This window comes from Colossoma macropomum, unplaced genomic scaffold (genome assembly GCF_904425465.1).
Source record: "Colossoma macropomum unplaced genomic scaffold, Colossoma_macropomum, whole genome shotgun sequence".
Classification (NCBI taxonomy): domain Eukaryota; kingdom Metazoa; phylum Chordata; class Actinopteri; order Characiformes; family Serrasalmidae; genus Colossoma; species Colossoma macropomum.
Window position 1 is genome coordinate 33103790 of NW_023494802.1, and position 12553 is coordinate 33116342.

At 39.5% G+C, this 12553-nt stretch overlaps 1 protein-coding gene across 1 annotated transcript in view; it reads right to left on the minus strand.

Moving 5' to 3' along the window:
- The window catches only part of hspg2 (heparan sulfate proteoglycan 2), a 185127-nt gene that overhangs the window by 135647 nt on the left and 36927 nt on the right, over positions 1-12553 (minus strand). Inside the window, exons 2-3 of the mRNA XM_036591441.1 lie at positions 7605-7773; positions 6581-6631 (exon numbers count right to left, since the gene is read on the minus strand). Coding sequence (XP_036447334.1) covers positions 6581-6631; positions 7605-7773 — 220 coding nt within the window. The remainder of the gene's footprint in view (positions 1-6580; positions 6632-7604; positions 7774-12553) is intronic.

The following is a 12553-nucleotide window of genomic DNA, read 5'->3' on the forward strand; positions in this document are numbered from 1 at the left end:
TAAAGTGTGTGGCTACTGTTTACCAAAACATTTTAGATTTCTTTTTAAGTGTCAATGTAAAAAAGTATTATTTTTTTCACTAATTTTGATTAAAAAGTGTCATCCCTGACGCATTGCAGTGGCTGATGAAACCCTGGTCTAGACAACTAAAAACAAGAGAGAGAATGTGAGGTTCATGTTAGAGATGCACCGCAATTCGCAAAAATGGTTAAAAACGGCAAAAGAGAAAAAAGGCAGAAAATTTTGACCAAAAAAAACCCAAAAAAAAACAACAACAACAATAAAAGACTAAATAGCCCTAAAACTAAACAGTTCTAATGGTAAGGAAAATGAGAAATAGTGATTAAACACCTCACCTGCGCCAGTCAGTGCAAACGTGTTCAAACAGTTTGAGTGGTAGCAGATCAACAATAAAAAATATCAGCCATGTGGAACCATTTCACAGTTTTTATGCGGGACATTAGAAGTGATTTGGAACCATACTTGTTCATGCCAAGTATCAAGAAGGCCATCACCATCTATAACCACAGCTTTTGAAATGACAAAATGAAAATAAATGAATAAATAAATATCATAAAACACAAACAACAGAGCCAAAGCACAAAGCTGAACTAAAATAATGGAATTCATTGCCTGGGTGACCAACCATTCTTGGTTGTTGAGGACATTGGGTTTCAGTTTCGGTTTCAGCCAAGAATTAATTTTGGTACGTCACTAGTACATATGAAATTCTTTAGATATTGCGGAATTATTAACCAAAGGTATAAAATTACTAGTAAAAGAGTTCTCTTACACCCCCCCCAAAATGAAAGTGAACACTTAATATGTAACACAAAATTCAAACTGGTACCATTGCTTAGTTTACTTCACTTTCTTTCATCATAGTAATCCAACTTATGATGACAAAATGGACACAAAAATCTTAAACGCCTCAAAAGCAATTCCTACAACTATTCAAAATTATTTTCACCCTTGATAAAGAAAAGCAAAAACTGCTATGAAAACACATCACTTATTTAAAAAAATTAGTATTTTTCCTCAAACAGTATGTGTCACAATTAAAGGCACCCCTAGAACTTCTTACAAACAAAATCACATTAACACCTAATCTCAAATTCGCCTAATCATTTTGTATTTATGTATTTCAAGTAATGCAGAATTCATTTAATAAGCCTCCACAATGGTGAAGATTGCTGTCATATGTCATAATAACAAAAACATTATGAAGATAAAACGGCCATTTGTCTTGACAACAACAACCACTCTTAAATGCTGCGAGGGTAATTCCAACGATTGTGGTCAATGTGTCTGTGAAGGTGTGGGAGAAGGAAACAGATGACCTTTGGTTTTACAAAAACAGGAAGAAAGATCACCATGATGGGAGGCACAGGGTTATGTTCTTTCACTGCCCACAGGAAAAGTAAAGGGCTGCTTGGGAAAGACAGACAGGCGGCTGGTCATCCAGACATGCTCTGCCCCAGGAAAGCACTGTGTTCCTTCCCAAGCGCTGCCCAGCAGAGATCTATAAATGGTTTTTAACAACAAAGTTCCTCTTGACCAGAACATGGCAAGGAGAGTATCAGTCTGTCTGACTGACGGTCTTAAGCTACTAATGAAAAAGACTTAGGGCCTGTATGTATGAGAGAAGACACCATGCAAAATGTGCCTTGATGTTGCCACAACATGTGTTCACACTCGGGCTGTGTACAAATTAACGATACAGCAGTAAATCGCGGCTCAAGTATTAATATATATCCATTTCAGTTTCATTCATTAGTTTATCGTCTGCTGTTGTGTGTAAATAATCTTCTCTTCATAATTCCTCTTTATAAAGAGATAAATAAAATCTCTTTCATAAATAAACGGTTAAGATGTATACAAAGTGACAAAGAAACAGCTGGTCTTCTGTTGGCTAGTCTTAGCCTAACATAGGCACCAAAATGACTGCCGCTCTCCTGCCTCCTAAGAAGCTGCCTAACTCGGTCACCCACCTCAGAAAACGCCACGGCCCGAGCCTTATGTGAAAAACAAGCCATAGACCAGCTGGTACTGAAGCGTGAATGACTGTAATATTTTCCAAATTCCAGCAGCGTCTGACAATCAGAGGCACGAATATGTTGCACACGTCTTTTTCGAATATCCTGTTCTACTTTAAACGATACTGCAGTTACATTACGGCACCTGTACAGCCAAATCTACTGTGATCAGAAAGAAACTGATCCAAAACCTCCTGGAGGGATTTTACCCCAGGCCTGCTAACTTAAAACTAACCGCATGTGGGGTAACTGTAACCAAGTGTAGAGTTCATCATCAGTTATCAGACAATTTATTTCCTTTGGGTGCTCAGACACAGCTGGGGGCTATTTTTACACTCGGCGCTATGTGGCATGTATACTGCAGCATTTTATCACAGTAGTATAGTGTGGTCAACTGATATCTATGACCTTCCTGGCAATGGTTCTGCCTAGGTTTATATCAGTGACTTATACTGATCACTGAAATTCTCAGGCCTTGTGGAAATAGTACTTAAGAGCTATGTGTAGAGTTTTGTACAGGCACTGAACATTTACAGCCCTACTAACAATTAAGCAGACTGAAGAGCTCCTACCTAAGCTCCAAGTATCAAAGAGGCAAAATCAGCAGCAGGCGGTCTAAAGCAGACTGAAGACTCAAAACTCAGCAAATGTACAGTGCTCTAAGGATTGCTGTTTTCTTAATATTTACATTTTTACGTTCAGCAGACGGAAACTCCAGTCTGCCGCATCCCTGTTCGTAAAAGATACAACTAAGCTACACTATATATCTACACTAAGCATAGCCTTAGAGGTCACCAATCTTATTCACAAGGGGCCGGTGTGGCTGCAGGTCTTTATTCAAATCAAACAGAAGCACATCTGATTACTCTTGGTCTGTTGGTCTCGGTCTTCAAACAACCTGATAAGTAACATGAGATTTGCTCCTGCTTTGTTGGAATGAATGCACAGATTAAGGCTGCACAATATACCGTCAGCATTCTTTGCATTGTGTAAATGAGTGCATGAATGTGTTGTCTTGCACATGCACCAGTTTGACTCACTGCTTCCTCTTGTTTACCTACTACGGCAAAAACGCCAGTTAAACCCCAGTTAAAACATCACTTAAAATCAGCTCAAACTACGGCAGATAAGGACACAATTCCTTCACAGCAAATTTTTCAAAGATAAAGTTGATTTTTCCATTTTTCTGAAGATATGTCATCTACTTGTATTGCTCAAGGTGGGACGCTCAAGTTGCTGGGGGGGTTCCCTCAAGTCACTGGGGTGGTATCCCTGAAGTCTCTGAGGTGGTACACTCAAGTCACTGGGGTAGTACCCTCAAATCGCTGTATTGGTTCCTCTCAAGTGGCTAGGGCGATACCCTCAAATTGCTAAGATGTTACACTCAAGTCATTGGGGTGGTACCCCTGAAGCCTCTGAGGTGGTACACTTAAGTCATAGGGGTGTTCCTCTCACATTGCTAGGGGTGGTGCCCTCAAATCACTGAGGTGGTACTGCTCAAGTCACTAGGGTGGTAGCCGCAAGTGGCTGGGATAGGACCCTCCCCAAGGCGCTGGAGTGGTATGCTCAAGTTGCTAAGGAGGTAAGTTCAAGTACATTTTCAGTAGTTCTAGCTAAGCAACAAAATTGTACCACATTCTGTTTGATCTATTTTTTTTACCTACATACCCTGTTTAGGCTTTTTATTTTAGTTTTCTACTTAAAAAAGTTAAGAAAATGTAAAAATATGTCCTTTTTCCCAAATGAATGTAGGGTAGTGAAGGAGTTAAAACTTATTTAAGGTTAAGAACCAGCCTTCATAAACACTGATATACCATTATTTACTTACTGTGAGTGGGACTGAAATGTACCTGTACAACATGCTTATTTCTTACAGTGTACAGCCACCTGTGCTTAAATTCCCTTTATAGTGTGCAGTGTTTCAGTGGGCATTTGGATGGATTATGATATTCATATAATCCAACAAAGGTAAATTACTTCAAAACAATGCAGGTCAATCTGTAAACATGTCACATTACTGATTCACCAATGCGTTTTAAATATATTGCAAGCAGTGTCACAATCATGTACAACTGCAATGTGGTATTCTGTCCATACTGCGCAGCCTTAATATATGATCTTGAGAGAGAGAGACAGAGAGGGAGAGGAAGAGAGAGAGACAGAGAGACAGAGAGAGATAGAAAGAGAGCATTAAGGTCTTCACAGTATAAAAAGAGGGGTGCAGCAAAACATGCGAGTGGAAGAATGCAAAACAAGCATCTGCGTTGTCTGCCAACTCCTTCATTGTTTACTGCTGCCTTTCATGTACGCTATTTTGCTTCCACCTCGGCCTCTTATCTGATGAAAGGATGCGCGAGGATTGTTTGGATCTCCAACACAAATCTGAAGCGCCGTGTTATGACGAGGCCGCTGTGAGAAGAGTCAAGCGTCTGGATGTGCCCGAGACAACATTCACCCAGGGTCCACAACATACACCCAGCTCAGATGGAGATCATAGTAATACGTCAGCTACCACATAAATTATAATAAATAGATAAAATAAAGAAAGAAATAATTGTGCTTAAGGGTCCAGCGGGTTAATTTCTCCAAAGTTAAATAAAAGGTTCAGCTCAGTTATCTAAGATGCTGGACACAGGGGCACATTTCTTGGTGCATGTTTAACCAAAAAGCATTTCCCTCCTAGTTTTACAGTCTTGTTCAGCTGAGATGGAGAAATTGCATTTTTTAAGGAGAACACCAGCGTTTTTCAACCTAATCTCTACCTGCCTGACGCAAACAAAATCTTGTATCTCCAAAACGGCGACTTTTGAGGAGAAGGAAAAAAGTTAATGGGAAATTCCAAGTAATTCTCACAAAATATTGAAACACTGTAAATTCTAATTATATCAAAAAATGAAAAACTTTAATATTTGAGATATGAGGTTTTGTCCTGAAGATATGGTCGACTACCACAGACAATAATTCAAAACGAAAAGAACAGAAAACCCAATGACTCAAAACATACTAGTAAAGAGGTCGACAGGCAGTCGCTTTATGGGAAGCTGTCGTCCTTTACGAGTGTCCTTCAAATCAAGTTTTTTGTTCTTTTAATAAGTACAGGACATTACTTAAACTATTGTCTGTGGTAACTGACAGGTTGCTGCGCAATGTTCATAATAAAACTCATTGCTTTTTAATACCTTTTAAGCCCTTAACATAGCAAATAAAACATTTGTAATATGTCTATTTTATTCAAACTGACTGGTTGAAAAAGCAGGAACATATGCTTTGTGTGTTCTCAGTGTTTTTTTCATGTTGTTATTACTTTTGACTTCTTCTGTGGTCAGTTTCTAACCACTGGCTGGATAGTTTTGATGGCTCAATGTTTTGAATTAGTTTGATATAAAAATAAATAAATAAAATGACCTATTAGGATATACAGAGTGTAATCTGATCTTTTTGTTGTCATAGGTAATACAGCTGCACAATTTAGGTAAGACATACCAAGCTGTCAATCAACACCAGTTAATTTCAAAACTGCTTCATTTCTAAACTTTTTTTAGGCCACATATGAAAGCTAAGCTGAAAAAACAAGCCCAGTTTGTATTCATTGTTTCTGCAATGTCACAAAAACCAACACGTTTACACATATCTGCCTATTCAGCATGCAGCAGTTTAACTCCGCCCATTCACACTGAAGTTATAAGGAGTGTTTCAACAAGGACTGCATTTTGATTGAGGCACAATAGGAAGCCAATCAGAACAGAGGTCATATACATATCATCTGTCTAAGGAACTGTAACAATGACAGCCTGTTTAATTCTAAGGGAAAAGAGAGGTTGAAAGATGGTAATGTAAAAATGTGTTTTTGGTACATAAAACCACACTAAATGTTATAAGTAGACCTTAGGGGGGAAAATAAAATGCAAAAGACATGTGGGACATAGGCCCGCTTAGGATGTGCATAATGTGATAGTCTACATTTTAGCGGCACGGCCAGTACAGAAAAACATTTCTGTGCTTGTCTCACTTGTGACGGGCTGCAGAAAACAGACCAAAACAGCCACAATGGCTCATGTTTAGGCAACAAGTGGCTAGTTCAAACATAGGAGACACAAAGGCACTGCACATATCACAAGTGTCCATTTTCTGCCTTATAGCAGCTCCAAACTGTAGACATTTAGACCACTGTTATCTTCTAAAAATGCGCCTTACTGCTGCACGTTGTGGATAATGTCAGTTTACAACAGTGCAGTAAACAGAGCACAAAAATGATTGGAACTGGATCAAGATTAGTCCATACCTTATCCAGTACCATTGCATTTGGACGTCCATAAATGTATAAATAAATAAATAAATAATACAGAAATAAGAAATTTTCAGATATTTTATGACCTTAAAACTTTTTAAATCTATTTTAAGACTTCAGTGGATTCACAGGACCCCTGATTGACCATTCGCTACAAATACAGCATAAGCAGCAGCAACCTGGCAGTCTAAATATAAACTCCATGGAGTCTCCATTTTCAAGTTCAGGCTAAAAAATGTAAAGAAAGAGCGCTCACTTGTGACAGGTGGCTCAGGAGTGCTTCCGTCTTCATCTCCACTATTAACATCTGCAGAGAACACAAACATACACTGAGCTGCACTTTCCTTTTTAGCTCCCGAGCCTCATGGCATCATCTTAACCCACAGGATATCATCTTAGGCCTCACAACTAGGCCTGTCATGAGCAAGACATTTTAGCTGACAATCAAATGCCATAGAAATTGCCCAAAAAAGTCCAAATTTAAATGATCTTTTATCCCAAACAGCTTGGTGTCTGAAGTTTGTTTCTATAGTTTGGTACTAAAGTATCGACAAAATTCAGGCTTTGAGCTACAAGGCTAATGTAGCTAACATACCCCACCAATTAGCACTGTGCAAACTGCCTTAATGACCAGCCTTGGCTAACGCTGGTATCATGTGCTTATTTACTCATACTTGTACCATAAAAGCGCACTGATGCCAACATCCAATACCACCTGATACTATGTGACGTAAGCCTAGTGTACGCTGCTGTGCGAAAGAACAAACGACTAAAGCTGGTGGTGAACAGGGCTCTGCTTACACAGAGAACTGTTTCTGCTGCTAGTCTGACACAAAGTTATTGGTCATTTTAAACATTTTCGCCTTGGCATATTGCCCACCAGGTATACGCTGAGTGATTTTAAACACACGCAATCACAACCACTAACAAAAGCAATATCTGTTACTAGGCTTTCATCGTTAATCGTAACAATCAATCGTGGTTAATATGTTTATATTTTTTAAAACTGTCTTTGTGAAATAGGCTGCAGAGAGACTGTACTGTCCTACTCAGGCACATCACCGCCTTGTTTTAGTCTCAGTGCACAGTGTGGCACAAGTTAGCTGTATTTCATCTGTACTTTTGTCCAGTGCAGTAAAAAAGCAAACTTCAGACTGCCTGACTGTCTATATTTGGGGTAAGGGATGAATTCAATTTTTTGCCAAACTGTCACATCAACAGAAATCAGTTGCTCTACAAACAACATTTCATTATTGCATGGTCAACTCAAGCAGTCGCACCTCCTGAAGCTTCATCAGCAGCAAAGTCTTCATCATCATCGAGGTAACGCCACTTCCAAGTGACGCGGTCCTTGTCAATGTCAAGAGAACGTCTGATCTTCTGCTCCTTAGAAGCCTCCAGATCCTCCGGCAGGGGCACTTCACCCCACACCTTCGAACTCTCCGCCACCTAGAGCCAAAACAAAGCAAGGCTTCATTTATAGGGGTTAAAGTCTACGTCTTTATACACACCCCGAGCCCTGAGCAGCCTATGGGGAGGGAATGGGCGTCAACTCCACATTCAGAAGACATGATAAAGTAGGGCCCTGTGTTTGCTGTATTTATCTCAATGGGCCATCAGGTTGCTTACATAAAAGGCAAATCCAACATATTTCTTCTTTTCATTCTGCTTTGGACCACATATCCTTTTAGGTCTGATATCAATCACAGCATGTCATTAGAACCAGTCGGTGTGCATACTGACACCTTTTTGTCATTGTTATTATTAATCTTTCAAATCTTTACACTAAACTCTTGCATAACCAGCTATGTAGGCAGGTCCCATATTAAAGTACCACTTACTCAAATAAGTAAAATAATCATCTGACAAATGTACTAATAAAAATGTAATGTAAAAAATTGACTTTATACTATCCAAGCTGTGATGTTGTAGTTAGCCATATACTATTCAAACAAAACTATGTTATTTCAACTTATTCAACCTCTGCAAACAACTGTTCACACCACCTTTAGCTGTACAGTGATTAGGCTAATTATTCTGCAGTTAGTCACGTACATATCAAACAGCAACACTATACTGAAGAGCAGCATTCTTAAGGCTACATTGGACACAAGCCTTTCATGACAACTGACATAAGCTACATTAACATAAAGGCTTCAGTTGTCATAATGGCTGCTTTAGTCGATTCTGATGCATTTCACTGAAGAAAGTATTAGGACAACTGTTAGAATAAGCCTTTATAAATGTGTATGCACGTATATATCAGCTGTTATGAAAGGCTTTATGTAGGTATCATGTAGCCTTATAAATGCTGCCCTAGAATAAAACATTACCATTCAAAACAACTATACTATTCAAATCTATACGGAAATCTGATATATGGCCTTATATGCATATACATCATAAGGGGTCACGTATATATTGTAAATGATACATATAGTTGTGCATATGTTTGTATACATATGTGGATGAAATATATGCCCCATATTTGAAAAGTTCACATATGTGGTAAATGTAAGTTGGAAATACAAGAGAAATACAAATAAGCTAAAATATGTCATATATATGAAATCCATATACTGCTATATATCAGATTTCTGTAAATGACTTTGTCTGACCTCTATGAATAACAACCCATACTCTCTTTGGCTCTATTTAAACTCTTATGTCAAAGACTTCACTCACTACTACTAGTGGACCTTTCGGCATGTGAATGCCTGAAGGACCACTCTCTAGTACCTCTACTTCTATGGCCTCAGGCAGACGCACCAGGTGAGCATACCTCACCGCTACATGTCAGGCATCTTGAGCTACATGAGGAAGTACTTTATCATGGAAAGATTATGTCACCACACCTCCATGGGGTCATAAAAACACAGCCTTGACAGCAATCTATAATACTGCATATTTCAAAATCCAGAGGCAGCTTTTTTCTCTCTTCGCAAATATTTGCCATCTGTAAACATGAAGTACATGATTTGAGGCCCATGGAAGGCCATGAGGAAAAACTAGTGTGACTAAATCCTATCACATGGAATGTGGCATAAACCTCCAACAGGAAGACAGTATAGTATAGTACCACAGTAATATACCATTGTATATATAACTACAGCCAATAATGCTTTCATATTTTTTACTCAGTACAATATAGATTACAGATTTTTAACAGCTTTCATAAAGGGACTGGAAAATAATCTGTAAAAGTTGAATCAGAATCATTAAACAAATTTACAGATTTCAGAGCCACACATTATCACCCTCAGAACCAGACTTTATATCTCCAAGATATAAAGGATATAAAGAGGAGATTTTACAAGGCAAGACATCATTTAGGACCATTTTTGTTGGTTCATTCATCGTGAAATCTTTATGCAATGTAAACAACAGCTTGTAAAGAAATAAACGAGTTCAGAGAATTTGTGGACAGAATTGAAATTCAATTAAAAAGCTGTATTAATATTTAAATAATGCCTTGTATTAACATTTTGCTAATCTTACAATGTGAAGCATTTCTGACACTCTTTTGTTAGTTTAGCACCAGAACTGCACTACCTCTGTTCACACAATAATGAACCGACACATAACACATAAAAGGTGGGCTGTTAAACGGTGCCCACCTTTTGCCCGACACGCTGTACCTCATCTGAACCGCAAATTTCATTCTGATGTTTGCATACGTGCCTGGCAGGGTGCCACGATGGGCATTTCCAGTCGGCCTGGCCCGCCAGTTCCCATTTCCCAGCCTCTCCATCATGGCCGCTGCCCCCATTTAAATGGCTCCAGCTAATAAATAACTTGATCTCCCACCCAAATCCTTTCTCCCCTGACTGAGCACCCTAAACCAACAATCCCGGGCCTTTTTTGAAAGGAAAGCGCTGACTAGCAAAATTCTTTTGAGTGGAGCCACTCAGCGAAGCGTCGGTGTGATCATCTCCTGCTTCACTATCCCTTGGGATGGAGTCCTCACCAAAAGCCCAGCGCTCTACCATCTAGGCGAAAGCCCTAGTGCTCATTCCATGACTTCAAACTACAGGTCATGGTTTATTTGATGGAAAATGGAGTAAATGTTGGTTTAGATCTGATGGCCATGATAAGTTATATGCTAAGGACACTAAGATGGGTTTACTGAATTGAGGTCAACAATCAACAAGGATTTCTCTTAGAGCATTATGTCCAAACCAAGAACCATTAAGGAATTGTTATTTTTAAGGCTTATCCATATTTTCTCTCTAAGTAGGTTGATCTTGCTTATGTGGACACACAATATCCATTCACAATGTCCTGTGAATAACCTTCCAATGTCCACTCAATTTTTAAAAGATTTTGTCAAACTTCTTCACTTTCGATGTAAACTAAGCAGTCCTAGTCTTAGGTAGAACTCATGTAAGGAAGTCCCCTCACCAATCACAGGGTTGATGTGGCACGTCCTGCCCACACAGCTTTAACAAAATTGTGGACTCCTACTGTCTCTGTGTTTACTGAGTGAAAGTTAACAACCAAGCGAAAGCTAACCTAGCCAGTTAGCTCATCTGTCTGCCTGTCATTTGTTTGTTCGTTCATTTTTCTGTCTGTACATACGTTCAACCGACCACGCCAGCATTCCCGGGATGTCCACCCAACAGTAAAGTGAATAAAAACCTTACATACTTTAATATGTCACCTTATAAAATCTGGATAATGTTTTAGTGAGCTATGTACACAGCAGGGTCTACAACACCACCTGCTTATGACCTTTTCATCCATTTCTAACGGCTTGTATTGTTGTGTTTAGTTCTGCTTCAGTAGTGCAGCAGGCCACATCACATATCCCAATGCTAATCAGAACATTGAGACCATGCACAGAATGTTAATACATGAATGTTAAGTAATAGATCAATAAACAGACTAAAAGAATTTGAGAGAACCATTTAAAAGCTAGCTAGACAAGCTAGACATCTGAACATAAATAAGCTTAGTCTTGGACTGAACTGTAATGCCAATGGTGTTTGACCATTATAATCCAATTTAGCCAACGTTTAGGCCTAAACTAGGCCTGGGAAACCGGCCCATTCAACAATCTGCCATAAGGAACAGAACACGAAACGGCTCAACATTTCTGAACTCAGGACAAGTATGTTTGTCTTTGTAGACCTTTGTAGGCCTCACTAAAAGCTTTGTGTTGCAAGAGAACACTTACAGTATCTGGCCCCTATCTAGACTTAGTCTATCTAACTATAGACACTTCCAGTTCATACATCCTGGCTTAGGCCTATCTTAACAAAGAAAATGATAGGATGCGCAAACAAATACACACACTCTCAGAGAGCATGCCTCGCCACAGGAATCTCACTGTTTACTTTCCGATTGCACCTTTGAACAATACCAACTGTTTGCCCTGTAGGAAAGGCAAAGCGAAGGAGACGGATAATTGGCTCGCAGAGCTTGCTAGAGTCATTTGAGCCCATTGGAAACCTTCGACTGTTCTACGGTTTGTCCAGCTGTTGTTTACTGAGCTAGAAGCAAATCCCAGTGTCCGAGCAAGTCCGCAAACAATCGATGCCTGAGGGGAATAGATGGGATTTAGGTGGCTTCAGCAAGTTTACCCAGATCCCAGCACATGTCTGCTAAAGACACTCACCCAGCGGTCCCCAGAGTGCTATGATGACTGGACAGATGTGTACTGTTGTGCTGCATTCTGGTGTTGTTCTGTTATTCTCTCCCACACACACCCTTCTATGGCAGTCACAACCCTTAGGACTTAGACCCACGGCCAACTGGCAAGGGCTGACAAGAAGAGCGTGAGAAAAGTAGTGTCCACGTTTTTTTTTTGCCTTCGCAGCTTCCTTAACGATACAGTGCAGCTGTGGAACAGCATGTGACCGAATTATCAGCGCAAACTAGCCAAAGCTGTGATTTCAGCTTAGCCACATCTATTCACAAAATCTCAAAAGGGCCCACTTAGAACTGATTCATGAGGACTTTAAAGAGGACACCTGCTTTTCAGCTTCAAACATCACACCGGCATGAAGATACACGAAAACTGCTTTTCCCCTCTTCCATTTATGGTTTAAGATAATAGAAAAGAGTGCAGAAAAAGGCTATCAGTCATCAGGAGTCTTTTTTCAAAGTCTTTCAAACAAATGGAAGCCTTCTGTAAATGAAAACAACCTTAAAGGGCTTCCTGATGATTAAATACAGTGAAACTGCTGCCAGGCACCAACAAAAGGCTCCATATTTCATATGACTACAG